At 33.3% G+C, this 25,892-nt stretch overlaps 1 protein-coding gene across 1 annotated transcript; it reads right to left on the reverse strand.

Moving 5' to 3' along the window:
• Window positions 1-428: 428 nt before the first annotated feature.
• LOC148949607 (solute carrier family 2, facilitated glucose transporter member 1-like) lies at window positions 429-14,452 on the reverse strand. The gene is made up of 8 exons (XM_089093041.1): window positions 14,357-14,452; window positions 10,338-10,504; window positions 9,125-9,314; window positions 6,951-7,164; window positions 5,874-6,061; window positions 4,453-4,665; window positions 2,473-2,676; window positions 429-742 (listed from the first exon to the last, which is right to left on the reverse strand). The coding sequence occupies exons 2-8, from the start codon at window positions 10,382-10,384 to the stop codon at window positions 509-511; spliced, it is 1,290 nt and encodes a 429-aa protein (XP_088949167.1). The 5' UTR covers window positions 10,385-10,504; window positions 14,357-14,452; the 3' UTR covers window positions 429-508.
• Window positions 14,453-25,892: the final 11,440 nt, after the last annotated feature.

Consider the following 25,892-nt stretch of genomic DNA (forward strand, 5'->3'; position numbering starts at 1 on the left):
CCCTGAGGACTCTTTGGGGGGGGGGGGGGGGATTCCCAAATACATAATTTATGGACATTTCAATAATACTGAACAAAATAGTTGTCTGAAAATTTCGATTGGATATGTTTTGGGAATTGATAGGCCTGGGGGCTGGTTGCCGTATATGCACTCTTGACTCTTAAAAAGGACACTAGAACTTCCAGTTTCCAATTAAATGAGCCTCCTCTAAAACATATATGGCCAAACCTTTCATAAGAACCTTTAATGTCCCAAAGGCATAACTTACAAGCCTTATCCTAGGTTCTTGGAATAGGTTTTGGTTTTCATGACTGTCAGTAGAGCTTATACTAAAAGATGAATACTGCTCGGTAGTTAACTTCTTGGATGGTTTATTCACTTGAATGTATATAGGTAAGGTATACTAGATCGCAAAAGGTAAGGTATGATAAATATTTATTAACACAAAAATATTTGAACAAGAAGTTAAATTGTTTTTCTGAAGTTTTTTGGAAAGCTTACAGAGAAGTTAAATTGTTTTTCTGAAGTTTTTTGGAAGGCTTCTAGAGAAGGGTTCTTCTGAAACCCCAAAGTTGTCGTCGTCTGAACAGACAACTTTCTGAACAACTGAACGTAGTCTGAACATGGCACTTATCTCCTCAATTGTCTTGTTCTTTGTTTCAGGGACACGGCTCCATGTAAACCAAACGAAGAAGGCAAGTATGACGGCGAAGATAACGAAAACATATGGACCAAGTAGTTGCTTAAAGATAAAGAAGAACATTAATATAAAATAAATTGTTGTTTACTTTTAAAATTTATGATTGGCGTCACATTGTATATCTATGATGCATGTAACATACAAAAGGAAAACAGCTAAGCATAAGATACCAAGTGTATATAAACTATTTACAAAAGGTGTTTTAAGGAGTTTCATAATACCTAGAGGACAGATGAACAAACTATACCATCAAATGTGACAAGACCAATCTGAGCAGCTAAGGTAAAGGGTACAGAAAAACATCTAAGCTAATGATAAACAAAAACGAAGAACAAAGAAATTAACAGTCGGAATACAAAGAAATTACAAAGAAATTTACAGTCAGACAACGAATTAGAAATGAAAGTGAAGAACAAAAAACAAAAAATATGCGGTTGGAAGACAATTGGGAGTGAAAATTACAAGCGAATGCAGGAAAGCGAGTATCAGAACGTGCCAAAAATATAGCAAAACAAAAACTTATGCTGTTAAAAGACAAGCGACAGACAAAAATTTAGCGAGTCAACAACTGTTGATTACAATCAACAATTATTGGTTACACATCATTGGGACCCTTCTACGGCATATATATTCCATTGGGAGCCCTCTTTTTTTTATGGAAGAATAGCAAATAAAGATGCCTCATTTGAAGACTGCTATTTACAGCGAGTATTAATATATACATGCCTGCCACTTGCCGAGCACCGCAGCCCGGCCTCAAAACCGGCTAAGGTCTTTTTTTTCATAAATGGCATATTGACATTTGTAACCTCTAAAATGGTCTAAGAAAGCCACAACTTTAAGGAAGATTATAATTTATTGGGGCCTGCACCATTATATGTATTCCCTGGGGCCCTCCCAGATAAAAGAGACCTCCATTTTCCCGATAAAAGAGAAGTAATGAAAGGTGACTCATTAGGAGAATACTACTTACAACGAGTATCAATACACACATACCTGCCAAATGCCTAGCACCGGCCTCGAAATCGGATACATAGTTGTTTTTTTTATTCATAACTGGTATATTTATATTTCTAGCCACTAAAATGGTCTAAAAAGGTCACGACTTTAAAGGTGATTTTGGATTTTCCCAGGATGATTGTATCGAGCCTATGGCGACGCAATGAAATAAAGAAGAGGTTCGCATTGTCTACGGTTTGAAGACTAGCAACAATGAGAATTAATACATGCAATCCTGCCGCGTAAAATTGCCGGGGCCTGGCCTCGGGATTGGCTGCATAGTTTTTTCTTAAAGCTTGGACATAAATTTTCTGGCCACAAATATGATCTAAACAGGTCAAAACTTTTATGAAAAATTCAAATTTTTCCCAGGATGGTTGCATTAAACGCCATGACATCAAGAAGAGCCTCACATTATCTGCAGTTAGAAGACAAGCAAAAATGAGAATTTATATATATATATATATATATATATATATATATATATATATATATATATATATATATATATATATTCTGCTATATATGTATGTATATTTATATATATATATATACATACATATATATATATATATTTAAAATGACCAACCAGTCTGTAAAATCCATTGCCCTGCCTTATAAACATTTTGCCTCGTGATGCCTCTCGTAATGCTCGCTTTTTTCATACATATCCTCGTATTCTGCTCATATTCTTTTATATGTCACTTTTTTCTTTTATGGGTACACAATTCTAGCTTATTTATTGATAAGTAGCTAAAAGATACTGTACTTACTGCAAGTGGCAAGAATCCAATGCCAACGAAGAAATTCGCAGTCCAGTTAACAGTAACTGCAATAGATGACGCAAGTGGCCTGGCAGATTGATTGAATAGTTCACTGACTAAAAACCACGGAATTGAACCGGGACCGGTGGCGAAGGCAACAACGAATGCAATAATCAGGACAATGCTTATGTATGGAATCCAAGGTGCCAAATCCTGATATGCAAAGAGGAAGATTATAATATAAAATCTATATAATACATAATTATACAATATATAATATAACCTTAAATAATATAAAATAAAATAAATCTCAAATATGGTTCAAGATTTTTTTGTTTATAGAACAGATAATTATTTAGACTTGCAGTATTTTTTGTTGAAAAATCGCACCTCAATCACAGATTTTTTTTTTTCTCACATTGCACTAATCACTTAAATACAATAATCTCGTACACTTATTAAAGGACAAAATCTTCACTAGCACATGGATCTTAGGATGCAAAAACTTCTCAGTTATTAATCTGAGTATCGACACATTCTCTCCCCTTCTTAGAAAAAACACTGTTCTTCTCTTAAAATTTTTCCTAGCCCATTTCTTAGTCTAATAATTAATATCATGTTAAGGAATTAGCTTCCTATAGAAATCTATTCAACGCCTGTGTAATTACCACAAGCACTGTTATAATCTCTTTAGGAAAGGGATTTAAGTAGAGGTTTCCTAAAGCCAAAAGGTATTTCGCCATTTCACGTGATCCCGAGTATCTTATCTAATAACGTTAATAACGTTCATATTTCAACAAACTCCTTTACGATGCTTTCCACCCCCGACTACTTTTTATTTTTCAATCGTTTTAGAACTGACGCTAGCTCGTCCTCACAAAAAAGCTCATTCCCTGATTTTTGCAAAAAAATTTATTCATTTTTGTAATGTTTCCTACAATTTTTCTTTATGGTATATCTTATATATCTTATATGGTATATAATATATCTTCAAGATATCCCACCCATTTCCTTACTATCTATAACTGGGAAAAATCGCCCTAAGTGCTATCTCAAAATTTTGATCGGATGAAGTTGTGAAAAAATGAGCGTGGGATCTTTCTTGCGTGATCTTTCTTCTGGCAAACATCCAAAATTCCACATTTTTGCAGATAGGAGCTTGAAACTTCAACAGTAGGGTTCTCTAGTACGCTGAATCTGATGGTGTGATTTTCATTAAAGCTCTATAATCTTTAGGGGGTGGTTTCCCCTTTTTTGAAAATGAGGCAAATTTTCTTAGGCACTTAACTTTTGATGGGTATGACCAAACTTGATGAAACTTATATATTTGAAACCGGCATAAAAATCTGATTCTTTTTATGTACCTATTGGTATCAAAATTCCTTTTTTTAGAGTTTCGGTTACTATTGAGCCAGGTCACTCGGTTACAAATCGTTGCCACGAACTGTTTGAAAAAAAAATTGTGCATTTTCTATTGTTGAGAATAGCGTCATATCTAAAATGCTTTGCTTTTTTTCAAAATTATTAGCTAAACTCACAATAATGTGAAGGAGGATAATCAAAGCAATTACTGGTAGTTAAAGTGATTTTCAATCAATTTTGAATAAAAAGAATAAACGCAAATAATACAAATAGGGAAAAATATATAAAATAAATGAAAATAAAATGCTTCCCATTTGAAACTTGGCTAAATAATAAAAATAATCTGATAGACCTTCAAACCAACTATTACAGAGCTTAATGCTTGCACTGCCAAGCTAAATATTTTTTATTATTGATATAAATGAATATTCAATTTACATAAAATGTTAATGTTTGAAATTATAAGCTTTTAGTTTTTTAAGTCATGCTTTTTTTTTTCCTTTATGTCAAAAGTTTTAAAAGACATTTCTATAACTTTCCGGGATGAAGGGAACAGGACCCATAAGCCAAGGACTGTCCTGGATATATGATAACCGATACATAAAGGAAAACAAAGGACTAAATTACCTTGATGGCTAAGAATACAGTAAGAAGTATAACCACGACGAACATTCCAGAGAGACCGATGAGCTGTAGTGTTTTTCGTCCTGCCTTTTCGACCAAAACCAAAGAGACAAAGGTCATAAGAACATTCATGACGCCCATTCCAAGTGTGGCATATTGAGAGGTAAGTGTATTTAAGCCTGCATCCTCAAAAATGCTTGTTGAAAAAAACATTACCTATAAGTGAACAGATAATTACTTTTTTCATACCATCCTATGGTTGAACAGGTGTTTTAATTATGTTTCAGGAATTGTATGCTATCCCTGATTCAAGATTGGTTTAAAATTTGAGAATCTATTTGATCTGGTCGTGATTCACAAAGTATTTAAATTTTTTTGAATAAAACTTGTAGTTACACCACTAAGTTGAATCTACTCCGTACTTTCGTTCAATTTGTTGGCCATAAATTAAGTTTGCTTTTATATTAAAGGTTTCTTTTCTGGTCCTTTAAGGTCTTGGAAAATCACCCATGCTCCATTAGTGTTGCCAAATATTGATGATTAAAATATTCAAATATTATTTTCTAGGTCTTTGTTATCATACTAATATGGCTCCTAATTAAATTATCGAATCAAAGTTGCCAAAGAATGCAAAAAAAAAAAAAAAAAAATTGCTAGTTAAGCTGGTGTCCGAGGCCCGTTTACCCAGTATCGCCAAAATTTTTCAAAAGATAAAACACACCGAAACTACTCCAGTTATTGAAGAACTGAATTCAGGTGCACCGAAAATAGCACTTCCATAAAATATACGTTTTTCGTTAATCAATTTCTTCACCTTAAAACTGAAATGGTGTCTACAAAGCAATTGCACTTGTCAAATGAATGGCAGACAAATGAGACAGTTAATTAAAGCGTATATACAATCCCAAATGTAGTTTTCCGCTTAATATAATTTCTATTTCACAGTTTATCGGAAACGAATATGTTTTATGTTTAAACCTAATATCAAAAATAAACTCTAGCGGGACTCTTTGGAATAAGGTCCTACTAAATATGAGGTGCTAGCGCCCTAATACCAGCATTATATTTTAATTTGCAAATCCCCTGAATACAACAATTATAGAATTTCTGGAATTTCCAAGAATTGTCAAATTTCCAATGGAGAAGGGGCCATTCAGGAAAAACAAAGCCTCAAATAGTTTTGAGACGCTTCTTTTTAATGAGTATTCTAAACATTTCATGGAGACTTCAGGAGACTATGGAGACAGCTTCAGGAGACTATGGCCTCCGACCCTTCAAAATTAAGTAGATATGAGCATTGTATACCATCTATGATTTCTGCGATTAAATGCATGAAATTACATTTTTTAGTGGTAGGTGGTGAACCTCCTTGTGGCTGTATCTTTTATTTGAGACAAATTAGAGTTTCTATAGCTAGTACTTACAGCATTAATTCCTGAAAATTGTTGTGCCAGTTGCATCATGACAGCAATAATCAGTGGGGATTTTAAACATGGGTTTGTCCACATTTCCCTCAAACTGACCACAGTAGTCAATTTTTGTTGTGCAGACTCGGCCCTCATCTCGTCCATCTCTTCTTCGACTTTATCTGTACCTCTCAACCAATTCAACGCTAGAAATATTCAAAACTAATTTACTTGAATACTTTAGTAACACCTTGAATAATTACCTCATAGAAAAATAATTTAATAAGCCTCAAAGCTACACAAAATACTTCTGCAATCCGAGTCGTAGGTCACGTCATTTAAATTTGTAAATAACGCATACCTCAAAAACTATCCTTATCTTAAACAATTATTAATAAATAAAAAGGAGTATGACTTAAATTCCAGTGTTTTAAAGTACGAGACTTAATTCGGTCCCCGTGTACCTCCCCGGAGGTGTAACCAAGTACAAAGCAAGCCATAACTCATAGAAGCCAATATTGAAAGCGAGGATGTATGTAAAAGTTTGTCTAATGACACATTGTCACATATAGACAATCGTCATTACAATGTATTTTTCGTCAGGGCCCTTCTTAAATGGCTAGGCATCCTTGAAGATGGAGCAAAATTACAATCGTAACTGTCGTAAAAACCGTAAAGAGAGTCAGCATAGAAATAACGTATTCAGAATGTTGTCGAAGGAATTTTCTTTCATGAGTGTGTCTCTAAATGAATAGGTGCATACTTAAATTTTTTGACATTGTAGCTATTTCGCGCAGCATTGGCCACTTTACTTGGTCACTAAATTACACCCACGTCTTGCATTACTCCCTTATTCATCAAAACACATCCTTTTGACGCCTAATGCTGGCAACCATATAAGAATCAGTAATTTTGACAACACATATCACTTTTTTCTATGCATAGCAATGAAAAAAAAATTTAACTCTTACTGTTGATATTATCTACCATTAAAGGTTTCGTTTCAATTATGTTTATTTAAATACAATTTCTTTTCTGATTGACTTAAATTTTACCATCTCAAAAACCTAATTTTTAAGAAATATCCAATTCTACCTTTTTCAGCCTCCGTCTCTCGTCCCTTGGTGATAAGGATATATTTGGGTGATTCAGGACAAAACATAAGTGCAGGAACTTGATAGAGGACAGGCACAGCTGTGAATGCCAAAAGATATGGCCAAAGTGTTTCAGTGCCCATGATGTTCTCCATTCCCAAAATTTGAGATATCAAGATTGAAATTGTGAGAATTAGCTGGTACATTGTTCCAACCTAAAAAAAAATGCTCAATAAAAATTAGCCGAAATAAAAGGATAATAGAACAAAGCAAATGAATTAAAAAATAGCAAACTGAATTTCTATAGAACTGTACCATTTTTTCGTTGCTTAGAATGCCAAGTTTGAACCCCATTCCACTCTCCCAAAATATTTCTTCCACTTGTAAAGTTGTCTTAAAAATTCAAGCAAGAAACCCTCATTCCGGACCGTTAGACAAATTCTGCGGAAGACTAACCGCTTCCTCTTCATTATTTTTACCCCCCCCCTCGAAGACTATTTTAACCCCCCTCCCCCTCCGAGGAAAAAAATCATTAGTATGGCATTGACTGAGGAGCAGCTCATTTCTAATGCCCGGCTAGTGTGGTATGCATGGCAGAATCAGTGCCGCTCTGAAATTTGCACCAGCCGGTGGAAAAGGCCAAGCTTTGTCCTTCCAATCAATCTTCATAGCACATCCCATTTTTTGTCTTTATTGTCATTTTGCAGGTAAACATACTTTCCTGGTTTGATTTTTTTCTGTGGCTAGATAATTAAGCAAATATTTAAAAAACAACAGGATTTATTTTTTGATTTTGTTGTTGAATTTGGCCTGTTTTGGACAGAAATCTCAATATCACCTATTTAGTAGTTGATATTATTATTCCCCCTCTTTCCACTGTCTTCCTAGACTTGTTGGGTATTTAGTCCATTAAGCAAAGCTAATTTTGGTTGGAAAAGCGAATAAACTTATTTTGAAATTATTCCATTTAAATTCCGAACATTTTCAATAGAATTGTTAAAGTATACTGATTTTATGGAAAGGCAGAATGAAGACAGCTTTTTTAGCTATCAATTTCAAGTGATTTCAAATCTAATCTTGTCATTTTCCGGAAACTTATGTCCAGAGTATTTCGGGAGCGGTGAAAATTCTAATCATGTCCTTTAGCCTTTATAATGACCGCTTTTATGTTTCTCAAGACCGACATAAATTAGTCTTTTATTTATTGCTTAAAATAAACCATACGCATATAATCTAGCTCAAATCGGATAAAATGACCTAGGCTATTTCATATTCAGTCTAAATCACTCTGTAATTATCATTGAACCTAATATTGAAATATTGAAGCGATTTATACATCATGTAATGAAAAAAAACAGCTCAAATGTTACGGAATGTTTAATTTGGTTTCATTATTCAAAAGCTGTAAATTAATTTAACCCTTGAATGTCTCATACGTAATTATCTCCATTTTCAAGTTTTTGAAATAGTTAAAAAATAATCAGCCTCTGACAATAAATTTACAGCAAGAATAAAATACACTCTACCCCTGATTGCCTGGGATAACGTTGTAGGAGGAAGAAAAAAAAAAGAAAGACCTAAGTTAGAGATGAAATAAAAATCTTGAAGAGGTAAAATTTGCTATTTACAATTTTTAAATTTTACCATTTTACAATTTTTAAAAGCAGGAACAATAAAATTTTTAAAAATTCCGACTTTTAAAAGTAAGAACAATGATATATAAAAGCACAGAACAATCATACAGTCAAGTTATATTTATCTTGAGGACAACCGATGTCGCTAAGGTTGGAACAATAAAATTTACAGCTAGAATGAAATACAGTCTTCCCCGGGATAACGGTTTAGCAGGGAAAAACAAAAGGAATGACCCAAGTTAAAGCTGAAATAAAAAATTTATATTAAATATAATAAATTTTTAGAAAGTCTGATTTTTAAAAGCAGGAACAATAACAAAATCACGTTTCTCCAAAGAACAATCGATTTCACAGCGCAACGTCACACAGAACCCAACAAAAAATGTCTTTTCTTTCAAATATATGTAGTAAGCAGAGGATTTATGAAAGGGGAGAAAGATGATAAAACAATAGCTCTGCCGTTCCTCTAGGAACACCAAAAAAAACAACACAAAACTCGAAAGTTTTTCTTTCAATTTTAGCAATGAAACAATTATCTTACCGCCCCTCTGAGAATAACTGGAGATATCTCACTAAGGTACATGGGTGCCAATCCAGCGTTGAGTCCGCAATTAATTCCAATAAATATCCTTCCGGCAATAAGCATTTCATACGATTTGGCAGAATATGAGAAGCCTTCGAGAATAGCGCCAATTAAAGCAAATATGTTATTGACAATAAGCCCACCTTTCCTGAAAAGCAAAACGGCTTTGAAATAGTATATTTTTTGTCTGTAATTAGTTTTTACTTGAATAAATATTGTACTTTTTATTTATCTGTAATTTAAACGCTGGGGTTAAAATACCCCTTCCTTAAAAAAGAAAACGACCATGTTTTTAGTCTAGAATAGACTCTACTGGACAATCTGCGGGCAATTTCAATCCTCTAGCAAATCTTCCTCCGTTTTTTGGAGCGCCCATGCTGTAAAAATAATATTTGACCATTGGCATCACTGTAGCTTCCAATATTCTAATCTTGGTATGCAATTTCTAACATGCCAGAACAGTATTATGCTATTCACTACTCAAAGTGGACAACATCTTTCGTCTGTAAAAACTCAAACACTAACAGTTTATGGATTCCAAAAGGCAATAACACCCTCAAAGAAAAGTTATATCTTTTTCATATGTTTCGTGTTATATTCTTAAGGCTATTTGTGCTGATTTTCTACCCTTGTGTATTTTTTCTAAATTTGCGCCCGGTATCACCATAAACTGGAAAAATATAGATGTCTGTTTCATTAAAAATTAATTTTCAGATTTTACTAAAATTTAAAGATATTTATAAATGTCTAGGTTGCCACTAAATGATGAAACAATCCTATTTCATTATACTGTCCTTGGTATGGATTTAAAAAAATATATTGTTTTTGGTATGTTTGGCTAACTCTGAGGACACTTTTTTCATTTTTTTCTTTTGAATTTGCCATCATAAAATTTAGCATGTTTTTGTGCTAATACATCCGGAAACTACAAACAGATACATATGAATGTCTTTCCCATCATATATTGATAATAATTTTAAAGATATATATAATTAGCTGTTTAAATTTCCAATAAACCATTTTTTCAAGCATTCAGATATCATTTCCAGTGTCCTAGGTTCGACCTCCAAAAAAATTGTCTTGCTCTTGTTATGCTTTGTTCTACGGTAACATTAGGGATCTATACTCTTTCTTAGGTTCAAAAAACAATGCAAATACCCTTCATTCTTACCTGCCAAACTTTTCGGCAAAGAATCCTGTCAAAGAGCCACCAATCATTCCTCCAATACAATACACAGAAACAGCTACAGACCAAATCCATGTTATTGTGGCTTCTGTTGGTACCACAGTATAGTTGGATCGGACATAATCAGTGTAGTTAATCCATTCTTGTATAAGCTGGAAAGATGAATATATTGTCAAGCCATTTTTCATTGTGAGGGTAATGATAAGACATACCCTGCACCCTGAATAATTAAGCGAGTGAAACTCAGAAATACTGTTAATAGACTAGTTAAAGCACTAGTGGGTTTATTGGGGGGATAGGTGGCACTTGCCCTGGACGAGAAATTTTTGGGGCACAAAATTTCATTTAAATAATCTAACAGCTATAATCATTTTGTAATTTAGGAAATTGTATTTATGTTAAAATGAATTAGGGGGAGCACTTAATAAATAAAAGTAATTATTAATTTATAATTGATCAATAAAATACAAAAAATCAAAAATAAAAATGCATACCATAATAATAATTAAATTAAGATATCAATAATAAAAAAATAAATAAAAATAAATTCAAAACAGAAAGTAATAAAAAAAAATAATAATTAATTAATTGAAAACTAATAGCTAATAATTTTTTTTTAACTAAAAAAAAACTCAGCACTCTTTTTTTTATTTGATTTAAAAGGTTTTGGGAGAGATGAGGGGCGCTAATAAAGATTTTGCCCCGGGCGCATGACAGGGCAGACCCACCACTTAGATAAAGGTTTGCTTAGATACATTAAAATTTAGTATTTAGGTATAATAAAGAAATAGTACCGAAAAGCGAGATAATAGACAAATTTATATTTCTAGAAAAAAAAATACAAGCAAGAGAATATGACGAAATGGACAGGATCAGAATGAAAATACAGCTAAGAAATTGATAATGCATAGATTTTATCAAAATGGATATAGCACATGTAAAATCAAACTCTAAATTAGTCTTACAATTCTTCATTATTTCATCACATTAAAAATGCAGTGTTCTCATCAATCAGTCAATGACATAATGAAATGAAACAGCTGTAGTAAATGCTAAATTAATTAAAATTGATATGAAATAAAGTTAGTTCTTGTAAGTTGGTTAAATAAAAAAGTTTTTTTTAACTGAAACTAAGCAGCGACATTAAAACTTAAAACGAACAGAAATTATTCCGTATTTGAAAGGGGATATCCCCTCCTCAACGCATCGATCTTTACGCTAAAGTTTGACTTTGTCTCACAACTTTATTTCTTAAAACAATAAAAAACTTTAGCATAAAGAGCGAGGCGTTGAGGAGGCGATATCCCCTCTCAAATACGGAATAATTTCTGCTCGTTTTAAGTTTTAATGTCACTCCTTACTTTCAGTTAAAAAAAACAGTTTTTTTTATTTAATTTCTGAATGTTTTTGATTAATGCTGGTTTTAATTTTGGTGCACCGTACATGAATAATTAAAACAAAATTTGTATATTCCTTTTACTTTTTTTTTAGTTAAGCAGCCCTTCTTTGGGGACTGTGGGGGGATTAAATAATCCTCAAAGACATAGTTACTATATTTTCCACCATGCTGAACAAAATGGCTATCTCAAAATTTTGATCGGGGACTTTTGGGAAAATGAGCGTGGGAGGGGACCTAGTTGCCCTCCATTTTTTTGGTCACTTAAAAAGGGTACTAGACCTTTTGAATTCCGTTCAAATGAGCCCTCCTGCCATATCCTAGGAGCACTGGGTCGATACGATCACCCATGGGGAAAAGAAACAAAAAAAAACAACAAATAAACACGCATCCGTGATCTTTATTCTGGCAAAAAATACAAAATTCCACATTTTTGCAGTTAGTAGCTTTAAACCTCTACATTAGGGTTCTCTGATACGCTGAATCTCATGGTGTGATTTTCATTAAGATTCTGTGAATTTTAGGGGGTGTTTCTTCCTTTTTTTTCGAAGATAAGACAAATTTTCTCAGGCGCGTTATTTTTAATGGGTATGACTAAACTTAGTGAAACTCATATATTTGAAATCAGCTTAAAAATTGATTCTTTTGGTGTATCTATTGGTATCGAAGTTCCGTTTTTAGAGTTTCGGTCACTATTAAGCCGGGTCACTCCTTACTTACAGTTCGTTACCACGAACTGTTTGATCTTTTAGCTTAATTAAATAAAAAAAACAAGTTTTTTAAACTGAAAGTAAGGAGCGACATTAAAACTTAAAACGAACAGAAATTATTCCGTATATGAAAGGGGCTGTCCCCTCCTCAACGCCTCGCTCTTTACGCTAAAGTTTTTTATTGTTTTAAAAAATAAAGTTGTGAGACAGAGTCAAACTTTAGCGTAAAGAGCGAGGCGTTGAGGAGGGGACAGCCCCTTTCATATACGGAATAATTTCTGTTCGTTTTAAGTTTTAATGTCGCTCCTTACTTTCAGTTTAAAAAACTTGTTTTTTTTATTTAATTTTTGAACGTTTTTGAATTAATGCAGGTTTTGATTTTGGCTCCCCGTACATGAATAATTAAAACAAAATTTCATATTATTTGGTTAAATGGCTTTCTCGAAACTTGTTTAATTTTATTTACGAACGTTTTTATTAGTAATAAATATACGTAACTTAGAATTAACTTACGTAACGAACTTCTATATTCATAAATTTTTAACACGTATATTAGGGGGTTCGCCCCCTAGTCAATACCCTGCTCTTTAAACTATAGTTCGAATTTTTTTTTCCAGTTCTTTAAAAATGACCTCTTAATCACAGTCAGTTGATCAGTTGAAAAACTTGTTTTTTTTTATTTAATTCCTGATCTTTTTCTTTAATAATGCTGGGAAATCCGGCGCCCCCTTCATAGCAATGTCCCTTCCCCCATGAAAACTTCCTTCATGGAAAGATCCTTCCATATAGCCCCCGACACTCTCCTTCCCCCACCTACCAGAAAAAATATCCTCTGAAAAAGTCTGTATACTTCCCAATAACCAATACTATATGTTAACATTGAGTAAAGTTCATAACTTTCAGCCCTCCCTCTGGGGACTTTGGGGGATCAAGTCATCCTAAAAGACATTTTTATCATATTTTCGACCATGCTGAACAAAATAGCTATCTCAACATTTTGATCGGGTGACTTTGGGCAAAAAATGAGCGTGGGAGGGGGCCTAGTTGCCCTCAATTTTTTTTGGTCACTTAAAAAGGGCACTAGAACTTTTAATTCACGTTCCAATGAGCCCTACCACGATATTCTATGACCACTGGGTCGATACGATCACCCATGGGCGAAAAAAAAAACAAACAAATAAACAGGCATCCGTGATCTTTCTTCTGGCAAAAAATACAAAATTCCACATTTTTGCAGACAGGACCTTGAAACCTCTACAGTAGGGTTTTCTTATACGCTGAATATGATGGTGTGATTTTCATTAAGTTTCTATAACTGTTAGGGGGTCTTTCCCCCTTTTTTTGAAAATCAGCCAAATTTTCTCAGGCGCGTAACTTTCGATGGGTAGCTCTAAACTTGATGAAAGTTATATATTTGAAATCAGCATTGAAATCTGATTCTTTTGATATATCTATTGGTATCAAAAACCCGTTTTCTAGAGTTTCGGTTACCATTGAGCCGGGTCGCTCCTTACTTACAGTTCGTTACCACGAACTGTTTGAAACCAACTCAAAAATATATGATATCTAAATAAAAAATAACATTTAAATACTATCAAGAAATAAAGTTCTATTTTCTTAGTGAAGCAACAATTGGTGTCTTAATTCTAAACTATGCTAAAAACGAGGCTGTACTCGTCAATCCTCTCTCCAATGCAGTAAGCATAAATGGCCATTGACCAAATTAATGTAATCTATATCTTTGAGCTGAGGATGAATAATTCACCACTTAGGCCGAGAAGAAAGTGTTAAGTCTTAGGCCATGAAATCTGATGTAAGGAAATTACTGTTTTGGTTAAAAGGAAACAACCGATTTAGAAAATAGGTCACGCATTTTTTAATATTAAATTAATGCTTACTTTTCCTGGTGCGTTAACCACGCCAATATTGTAACCATGCTGGAAGCCTGATCCAATTGCAGCAGCTGCAATGGCAAAAACCAAACGGCCATTTAAACCCTGGAAATTATAAAAAAGAATTAAAAACAGAACAAAGCTAGTAGATAGTTTATACAACACATGTATCAAAAGGTTTTAGATAAAGAAGGGGGGGGGGTGAGAGGCAAACTAACCACAGACTATAGTGTCACGCACTTCCTTTCTAGTAATTCAAAATTTCAAACAAAGGTAGATTACACTGCCCATCCATCAGTTCCAAATGGTCCGTGGCAACGAACTGTAAGTAAGGAACGACTCAGCCCAATAGTAACCGGAATTCTAGAAAAAGGCATTTTGATAACAATTAATGCATAAAAAACGACTTTTTATGTTGATTCAACGTATATAACTTTTATTAAGTTTAATGTTACCTATTAAAAGTTACAAGCCTGAGAAAATTTGTCTTTTGAAAAACGGGAGAAAAACCAATGGTCTTAACAAAAGTCACGCCATAAGATTTAACATTTCAGAGAACCCTTTTATAGAGGTTATAAGCTCCTACCTATGAAAATATGGATTTTTTTTCGTCAGAAGAAAGATCACAGATGTGGGTTTATTTGCGTTTTTTGTTTTCTGATTCCCCAGAGGTGAATGTATCGAACCAATTGTTCAACAAGATTGGGAGAGGGCTTATTCAAACAAACATTAGTGTATTTTATTAATATTTTTAAGCAAACGAATATATTGCAGAGTAGCCAGCCCCCCTTCGATGCCCCCTTTTTGCAGGAGATCTCCAATCTACATTTACAGATAGCTATTTTGGATACTTGGACTAATCGAAAGCTACTCATTTATGCTATAGGCCTACTGCTTTATTAAGAATTAAATAAAAAAAAACAAGTTTTTTTTTAACTGAAAGTAAGGAGCGACATTAAAACTTAAAAAGAACAGAAATTATTCCGTATATGAAAGGGGCTGTCCCCTCCTAAACGCCTTGCTCTTTACGCTAAAGTTTTTTATTGTTTAAAAAAAATAGAGTTGTGAAAAAGTCAAACTTTAGCGTAAAGAGCAAAGCGTTGAGGAGGGGACAGCCCCTTCCATATACGAAATAATTTCTGTTCGTTTTAAGTTTTAATGTCGCTCCTTACTTTCAATTAAAAAAAATGTTTTTTTATTTAATTTTTGAACGTTTTTGAATAGATGCAGGTTTTGATCTTGGCTCACAGTACATGAATAATTAAAACAAAATTTTCATATTAATTTACTTTTATTTGGTTAAATGGCTTTCTCGAAACTTGTTTCATTTTATTTACGAACTTTTTGATTAGTAATAAATATACGTAACTTACGAATTAACTTACGTAACGAACTTCTGTATTCATATATTTTTAATACATATATTAGGGGGTTCGCCCCCTAGTCAATACCTTGCTCTTTAAGCGAAAGTTCAAATTTTGTTCCAATTCTTTAAAAATGGCCGCTTAATCACAAAGGCCGTTAATTAGAATAGATAGCTCTTATGAAAGTACTAAAAAATCTCTGGCTTAATGAGTGAGGTATTGACTAGGGGTGAACCCAATCATATATGTAATATTTTCTGTTCGTTTAAAGTTTTGATGTTGCTGCTGTTGCAGTTGAAAAACTTGTTGTTTTATATTTAATTCCTGATCTTTTTTTAAATAATGCTGGGAAGTCCGGCGTCCCCTTCATAGCAATGTCCCTTCCCCCATGAAAACTTCCTTCATGGAAAGACACTCCTAAATAACCTCCGACCTTAGGCACGTACGCAGGAATTTGTTTCGGGGGGCCCAATTTGTTTCAGGGGGTGGGGGGCCAAATCCTTCAAACCAATTATTCTGTGATAAAAATAAGAAAATTATGGGAAAATGAAAAAAAATCGTGAGATTTCAGGAGGGGCGGGGGCGGGCCCAGAGGCCCCCCCCAGTGTACGTACCGGCCCGACCCCCCCCCCCCACTACCAGGAAAAATATCCCCTGAAAACGTCTGTACTGTATACTTTCCAATAACCAGTACTATATGTTAACATTGGGTAAAGTTCATAACTTTCAGCCCTCCTCCCGGGAACTTCGGGGGATTAAGTCATCCTAAAAGACATACTTATAATATTCTCGAACATGCTGAATAAAATGGCTATCTCAAAATTTTGATCAGGTGACTTTGGGAAAACAATGAGCGTGGGAGGGGGCCTAGTTGCCCTCCATTTTTTTGGTCACTTAAAAAGGGCACTAGAACTTTAAATTTTCATTCCAATGAGCTCTCCCACGATATTCTAGGACCACTGGGTCAATGCGATCACCCCTGGGAAAAAAAAATAAACACGCACCCGTGATCTTTCGTCTGGCAAAAAATGCAAAATTCCAGATTTTTAGATAGGAGCTTGAAACCTCTACAGTAGGGTTCTCTGATACGCGAAATATGATGGTGTGATTTTCATCCAGGTTATATATATTTTTTAGGGGGTCTTTCCTCCTTTTTTCGAAAATCAGCCAATTTTCTCAGGTGCGTAACTTTTGATGGGTAAGATTAAACTTGATGAAACTTATATATTTGAAATCAGCATTAAAATCTGATTCTTTTGATGTACCTATTTGTATCATACCGTTTTCTAGAGTTTCGGTTACCATTGAGCCGGGTTCCAATAACCAATACTATATTTCAACCTTTCAGCCCTCCTCCTGGGGGCTTCGAGGGATTAAGTCATCCTAAAAGACATAGTAAAAAATAGGTAAAAAATGAGCGTGGGAGGGGGCCTAGTTGCCCTCCAATTTTTTTGGTCACTTAAAAAGGGCACTAGAAATTTAATTTTCCCTTCGAATGAGCCCTCCCACAATATTCTAGGACCACTGGGTCGATACGATCAACCCTGGGAAAAAAAAAAAAAATAAATAAAAACGCATCCGTGATCTTTCTTCTGGCAAAAAATGAAAAATTCCACATTTTTGTAGATAGGAGCTTGAAACCTCTATAGTAGGGTTCTCTGATACACTGAATATGATGGTGTGATTTTCATTAAGGTTCTATAACTTTTAGGGGGTCTTTCCCCCTTTTTTCAAAAATCAGCCAAATTTTCTCAGGCGCGTAACTTTTGATAGGTAATATTAAACTTGATGAAACTTATATATTTGCAGTCAGCATTAAAGTCTGATTCTTTTGATGTACCTATTGGTACCAAAATTCCGTTTTTTAGAGTTTCGGTTGCTATTGAGCCGGGTCGCTCCTTACCTACAGTTCGTTACCACGAACTGTTTGAAATGTGAAAACACTTTATTGAAGTGCTAGATGTTTCAGCAACTACTCTAGTGTCTTGTGGATATATAAGATCTCTTTCAAAAACTATTAATCTTGATTTATATTAAATTAAAATTAAGTTTTTTTTTTCAACTGAAAGTAAGGAGACACATTAAAATTTAAAACGAACAGAAATTATCATATATATGAAAGGGGCTGTCCCCTCCTTAACGCCTCGCTCTTTACGCTGAAGTGTTTTATTGTTTTAAAAAATAGAGTTGTGGGAAAGAGTCCAACTTTAGCGTAAACAGCGAGGTGTTGAGGAGGGGACAGCTCCTTTCATATACGGAATAATTTCTGTTCGTTTTAAATTTTAATATAGCTCCTTACTTTCAGTTAAAAAACTTTTTTTAATTAAATTTCTGAACGTCTTAAATTAATGCAGGTTTTGATTTTGGCTCACAATACATGAATAATTAAAACGAAATTTGCATATTAATTCTATTTTTTTGGCTAAATGGCTTTTTCAAAAGATGTTTAATTTTATTTACGAATGTTTTTATTAGTAATAAAGGTACTTTCCCATTATATGGGCCTTTACAAGGAAACCAGTTATTTTATTTTATTTCATTAGCATTAACCAAACTTGACTTTTTAGAAAGGTCCATGAAATGGGAAAGTACCATAATAAATATACGTAACTTACATTTTAACTTACGTAACGAACTTCTATATCCGTATATAAGGGGAGTCCGCCCTCCTAGTCAATACCTTGCTCTTTCCGCTAAAGTTTGAATTTTTTCCAAATCTTTAAGAATGGCCCCTTAATCACAAAGGCCGTCAATTAGAATAAATAGCTCTTATGAAAGTACTAAGAAAACTTTAGCGTAAAGAGCAAAGTATTGACTAGGGGGCGAACCCAATCATATACTTAGTAGTTTCTGTTCGTCTTAAGTTTTGATCTTGAAAAGTTTTTCATTTGAAAATTGTTTTTTACTAACTTTCTGATCCTTTTTTTTAGATAATGCAGGGAAAATTCTGCGCCCCCTTCATTGCAATGTCTCTTCCTCCATGGAAAGATCCTCCAGTGTAACCCCTGACCCCCCCCCCCCCACTACCAGAAAAAACCCTGAAAACGTCTGTATACTTCCCAATAACCAATGCTATATGTAAACAGTGGGCAAAGTTCACAAAGGGCACTATTTGAAATATCCGTTTGAATGGACCCTCCCGCGATATTCCAGGACCACTGGGTCGATATGATCACCCCTGGGAAAAAAAAAAACAACTAAATACACATACATGATCTTTGTTCTGGCCAAAAAATTCAAAATTCCACATTTTTGCAGATAGGAGCTTCAAATATCTATTGTAGGGTTCTCTGATACACTGAATCTGTTGGTTTGATTTTCGTTAAGATTCTATGACTCTTAGGGGGTGTTTCTTCTTTTTTTCAAAAATAATACAAATTTTCCAAGGCGCGTAACTTTTGATGGGTAAGACTAAACTTTATGAAATTGATATATTTGAAATCAGCATGAAAATCTGATTCTTCTTATGTATCTATTGGTATCAAAATTTCTTTTTTTAGAGTTTCGGTTACTATTGAGCCGGGTCACTTCTTACTTACAGTTGTTAACCATGAACTGTTTGATTAAAATTGAGACTTGTTGCAACAACTCGCTGCAGCACTATGCCACCTGGGGCTTACAAAGTTGTGCGAACCCTTTTTCCACTCATCTTATGCGAAGCTTTATTCTTTATTCCTTCCATGAAGTTCTGGTCCCCCTTAAACCCTCTCTTTTTGTTTTTTGTATTTTAAAATTTGTTGAATTTTTTTCTTTTGTATTTTCTAGATGAAATTGCTGCACTATTATTGATGTAAACTTGCATGAAAAATCACCCAAATAAAAAATAATTTCTTACTGAGGACTTATCTTCGTTAGACATTGTTTTATTTTATCCTTCTAAAAAGTATCTGGAATATAATGACCTAGCGACTGAGTTAAATCTGGCCAAACTTTATCTTTTGTACCTATTTTGACTTAACAATTGGGTGACTCTGTTTTTAATTTTTTTTTTAATCAGTTACATTAGCATATCTTTAATTTTGTTAGGTTAGTGTTTTAATTTAGGGATTTATTAAGTCAATATGCAGTGTATTGCATATTGATTCTGACCTATTTTATAATAATCATTTGCATATAGGTTTGCAATTAAGAAGTCCTATCTTTAATCGCATAGTTTCTTTTGTTTGAATTTCAAATACATCTATAAATAGAAGTACAAGGCAGTTCAGACATGAGAATTATGCGGTGAAAAAAAAGCTATAGAGGACGCTACCCATCTTCTAAAAATTACGAAAATTTTATAACGTTGTACTTTACTTGTTTAAATTTATTTTGATATTGAATTTAATTTACTCTTAATTTGTTTAAATTTATGATTTTGCACTCCGCTTTTTCAGAAAAATTATTCAATATTTGCACAAATTGTATTTTCGAACCAACAATTTTGAAGAATGTGTCTTGCAAGACTGTATCCAGGGGGTAGGAGGTTTGAACCCCCCCCTCCAATGTTTTTTCGAATCGTAAAAATGTGACAAAAATTAATATAAACAATTTTGATGATTTTTTTTAAGTTTTTGTACCCTCCTCCCCTCTGAAAAAAATCCTGGATGTGACCCCGGTGTCTTGTTTCAGTCTAATTTTAAGAAAGAAGAAAAACTACAGTTTTTTCTCTAAATTTTCAGAAATTTGTCTTACTTATTCATTTAAATTTTTCTTTGCATTGGAATGTGGCATCGATTCACGAAAATGTTGGAGGAATATTTTTTTTTCAGTCTAGAGGGTTGAGGCAACCCTCCCTAACCCCTGAGAAGAAACTGATGTATATGGTTTTGGATTCAATTACTTGTTTTAGTTGATTGTTTATTTTTATTTAGCTGTTGATAGTTATTACTATTTTTTATTAAGTTTAACTCAAGTTCAAGTTCCTTATTAATCAATAAAAAAAAGTTTTTGACAAAACTATCAAATTAATTACCCACAGTGTAACTCTGTGTACGAACTAATTTTGGCACTTTTCAAGTTTTTATATGTCTCTCCAATTTAGTTTGAAATCGCTTTTTACATCAATTTCTGTTTATTGGTTTTGTTTATATGGATGTTTTGCAGCCCATTTTGTTTTGTCTATACCCTATTTTAGAATACGACTCAAATCCTTCCAACGAAATACTAATGATATTATTATCCTTTTGTGTATCTGGTCATTTTCCATTATCCCATAAATTGAAAATACCCCTTGAAAAATTCTCCCATAAAACTCCCCCTGCGGAAAATCCTCTCTGGAAAATTCACCCCTGAAGAATTCCTCCCGCGAGAAACATTGTCAAGCCTTTTCTGCGTTTTTTCTAGATATTTATAAAGCCTTTGACAGCTCCGTCTTAGTAAAAAGATTAAATATAAACAAAATTTAACTGTAAGTAAGGAGGGACATTAAAACTTAAAACGAACAGAAATTATTCCGTATATAAAAGGAGCTGTCCCTTCCTCAACGCCTCGCTCTTTATGCTAAAGTTTTTTATTGTTTAAAAAAATAGAGTTGTGGGAAAGAGTCCAACTTTAGCGTAAACAGCGAGGTGTTGAGGAGGGGACAGCTCCTTTCATATACGGAATAATTTCTGTTCGTTTTAAATTTTAATATAGCTCCTTACTTTCAGTTAAAAAACTTTTTTTAATTAAATTTCTGAACGTCTTAAATTAATGCAGGTTTTGATTTTGGCTCACCATACATGAATAATTAAAACGAAATTTGCATATTAATTTCATTTTTTTTTTGGCCAAATGGCTTTCTCAAAAGATGTTTAATTTTATTTACGAATGTTTTTATTAGTAATAAAGGTACTTTCCCATTATATGGGCCTTTACAAGGAAACCAGTTATTTTATTTTATTTCATTAGCATTAACCAAACTTGACTTTTTAGAAAGGTCCATAAAATGGGAAAGTACCATAATAAATATACGTAACTTACATATTAACTTACGTAACGAACTTCTATATCCGTATATAAGGGGAGTCTGCCTCCTAGTCAATACCTTGCTCTTTCCGCTAAAGTTTGAATTTTTTCCAAATCTTTAAGAATGGCCCCTTAATCACTAAGGCCGTTAATTAGAATAAATAGCTCTTATGAAAGTACTAAGAAAACTTTAGCGTAAAGAGGAAAGTATTGACTAGGGGGCGAACCCAATCATATACGTAGTAGTTTCTGTTCGTCTTAAGTTTTGATCTTGAAAAGTTTTTCATTTGAAAATTGTTTTTTTATTAACTTTCTGATCCTTTTTTTTAGATAATGCTGGGAAAATTCTGCGCCCCCTTCATTGCAATGTCTCTTCCTCCATGGAAAGATCTTCCAGTGTAACCCCTGACCCCCCCCCCACTACCAGAAAAAACCTGGGATACACTGGTGATACACTGAATCTGGTGGTTTGATTTTCGTTAAGATTCTATGACTCTTAGGGGGTGTTTCTTCTTTTTTCAAAAATAATACAAATTTTCCAAGGCGCGTAACTTTTGATGGGTAAGACTAAACTTTATGAAATTGATATATTTGAAATCAGCATGAAAATCTGATTCTTCTTATGTATCTATTGGTATCAAAATTTCTTTTTTAGAGTTTCGGTTACTATTGAGCCGGGTCACTTCTTACTTACAGTTGTTAACCATGAACTGTTTGATTAAAATTGAGACTTGTTGCAACAACTCGCTGCAGCACTATGCCACCTGGGGCTTACAAAGTTGTGCGAACCCTTTTTCCACTCATCTTATGCGAAGCTTTATTCTTTATTCCTTCCATGAAGTTCTGGTCCCCCTTAAACCCTCTCTTTTTGTTTTTTGTATTTTAAAATTTGTTGAATTTTTTTCTTTTGTATTTTCTAGATGAAATTGCTGCACTATTATTGATGTAAACTTGCATGAAAAATCACCCAAATAAAAAATAATTTCTTACTGAGGACTTATCTTCGTTAGACATTGTTTTATTTTATCCTTCTAAAAAGTATCTGGAATATAATGACCTAGCGACTGAGTTAAATCTGGCCAAACTTTATCTTTTGTACCTATTTTGACTTAACAATTGGGTGACTCTGTTTTTAATTTTTTTTTTTAATCAGTTACATTAGCATATCTTTAATTTTGTTAGGTTAGTGTTTTAATTTAGGGATTTATTAAGTCAATATGCAGTGTATTGCATATTGATTCTGACCTATTTTATAATAATCATTTGCATATAGGTTTGCAATTAAGAAGTCCTATCTTTAATCGCATAGTTTCTTTTGTTTGAATTTCAAATACATCTATAAATAGAAGTACAAGGCAGTTCAGACATGAGAATTATGCGGTGAAAAAAAAGCTATAGAGGACGCTACCCATCTTCTAAAAATTACGAAAATTTTATAACGTTGTACTTTACTTGTTTAAATTTATTTTGATATTGAATTTAATTTACTCTTAATTTGTTTAAATTTATGATTTTGCACTCCGCTTTTTCAGAAAAATTATTCAATATTTGCACAAATTGTATTTTCGAACCAACAATTTTGAAGAATGTGTCTTGCAAGACTGTATCCAGGGGGTAGGAGGTTTGAACCCCCCCCCCCTCCAATGTTTTTTCGTATCGTTAAAATTTGAAAAAAATTAATATAAACAATTTTGTTGATTTTTTTTTAATTTTTTGTACCCTCTTCCCCTCTGAAAAAAATCCTGGATGTGACCCAGGTGTCTTGTTTCAGTCTAATTTTAAGAAAGAAGAAAAACTACAGTTTTTTCTCTAAATTTTCAGAAATTTGTCTTACTTATTCATTTAAATTTTTCTTTGCATTGGAATGTGGCATCGATTCACGAAAATGTTGGAGGAATATTTTTTTTTCAGTCTAGAGGGTTGAGGCAACCCTCCCTAACCCCTGAGAAGAAACTGATGTATATGGTTTTGGATTCAATTACTTGTTTTAGTTGATTGTTTATTTTTATTTAGCTGTTGATAGTTATTACTATTTTTTATTAAGTTTAACTCAAGTTCAAGTTCCTTATTAATCAATAAAAAAAAGTTTTTGACAAAACTATCAAATTAATTACCCACAGTGTAACTCTGTGTACGAACTAATTTTGGCACTTTTCAAGTTTTTATATGTCTCTCCAATTTAGTTTGAAATCGCTTTTTACATCAATTTCTGTTTATTGGTTTTGTTTATATGGATGTTTTGCAGCCCATTTTGTTTTGTCTATACCCTATTTTAGAATACGACTCAAATCCTTCCAACGAAATACTAATGATATTATTATCCTTTTGTGTATCTGGTCATTTTCCATTATCCCATAAATTGAAAATACCCCTTGAAAAAATTCTCCCATAAAACTCCCCCTGCGGAAAATCCTCTCTGGAAAATTCACCCCTGAAGAATTCCTCCCGCGAGAAACATTGTCAAGCCTTTTCTGCGTTTTTTCTAGATATTTATAAAGCCTTTGACAGCTCCGTCTTAGTAAAAAGATTAAATATAAACAAAATTTAACTGTAAGTAAGGAGGGACATTAAAACTTAAAACGAACAGAAATTATTCCGTATATAAAAGGAGCTGTCCCTTCCTCAACGCCTCGCTCTTTATGCTAAAGTTTTTTATTGTTTTAAAAAATAGAGTTGTGGGAAAGAGTCCAACTTTAGCGTAAACAGCGAGGTGTTGAGGAGGGGACAGCTCCTTTCATATACGGAATAATTTCTGTTCGTTTTAAATTTTAATATAGCTCCTTACTTTCAGTTAAAAAACTTTTTTTAATTAAATTTCTGAACGTCTTAAATTAATGCAGGTTTTGATTTTGGCTCACCATACATGAATAATTAAAACGAAATTTGCATATTAATTTCATTTTTTTTTTGGCCAAATGGCTTTCTCAAAAGATGTTTAATTTTATTTACGAATGTTTTTATTAGTAATAAAGGTACTTTCCCATTATATGGGCCTTTACAAGGAAACCAGTTATTTTATTTTATTTCATTAGCATTAACCAAACTTGACTTTTTAGAAAGGTCCATAAAATGGGAAAGTACCATAATAAATATACGTAACTTACATATTAACTTACGTAACGAACTTCTATATCCGTATATAAGGGGAGTCTGCCTCCTAGTCAATACCTTGCTCTTTCCGCTAAAGTTTGAATTTTTTCCAAATCTTTAAGAATGGCCCCTTAATCACTAAGGCCGTTAATTAGAATAAATAGCTCTTATGAAAGTACTAAGAAAACTTTAGCGTAAAGAGGAAAGTATTGACTAGGGGGCGAACCCAATCATATACGTAGTAGTTTCTGTTCGTCTTAAGTTTTGATCTTGAAAAGTTTTTCATTTGAAAATTGTTTTTTTATTAACTTTCTGATCCTTTTTTTTAGATAATGCTGGGAAAATTCTGCGCCCCCTTCATTGCAATGTCTCTTCCTCCATGGAAAGATCTTCCAGTGTAACCCCGGGCCCCCCCCCCCACTACCAGAAAAAACCTGGGATACACTGGTGATACACTGAATCTGTTGGTTTGATTTTCGTTAAGATTCTATGACTCTTAGGGGGTGTTTCTTCTTTTTTTCAAAAATAATACAAATTTTCCAAGGCGCGTAACTTTTGATGGGTAAGACTAAACTTTATGAAATTGATATATTTGAAATCAGCATGAAAATATGATTCTTCTTATGTATCTATTGGTATCAAAATTTCTTTTTTTAGAGTTTCGGTTACTATTGAGCCGGGTCACTTCTTACTTACAGTTGTTAACCATGAACTGTTTGATTAAAATTGAGACTTGTTGCAACAACTCGCTGCAGCACTATGCCACCTGGGGCTTACAAAGTTGTGCGAACCCTTTTTCCACTCATCTTATGCGAAGCTTTATTCTTTATTCCTTCCATGAAGTTCTGGTCCCCCTTAAACGCTCTCTTTTTGTTTTTTGTATTTTAAAATTTGTTGAATTTTTTTCTTTTGTATTTTCTAGATGAAATTGCTGCACTATTATTGATGTAAACTTGCATGAAAAATCACCCAAATAAAAAATAATTTCTTACTGAGGACTTATCTTCGTTAGACATTGTTTTATTTTATCCTTCTAAAAAGTATCTGGAATATAATGACCTAGCGACTGAGTTAAATCTGGCCAAACTTTATCTTTTGTACCTATTTTGACTTAACAATTGGGTGACTCTGTTTTTAATTTTTTTTTTTAATCAGTTACA

The sequence above is a fragment of the Artemia sp. Qi Xiang Cuo genome, chromosome 8 (assembly GCF_049724085.1).
Source record: "Artemia sp. Qi Xiang Cuo chromosome 8, ASM4972408v1, whole genome shotgun sequence".
NCBI lineage: Eukaryota > Metazoa > Arthropoda > Branchiopoda > Anostraca > Artemiidae > Artemia > Artemia sp. Qi Xiang Cuo.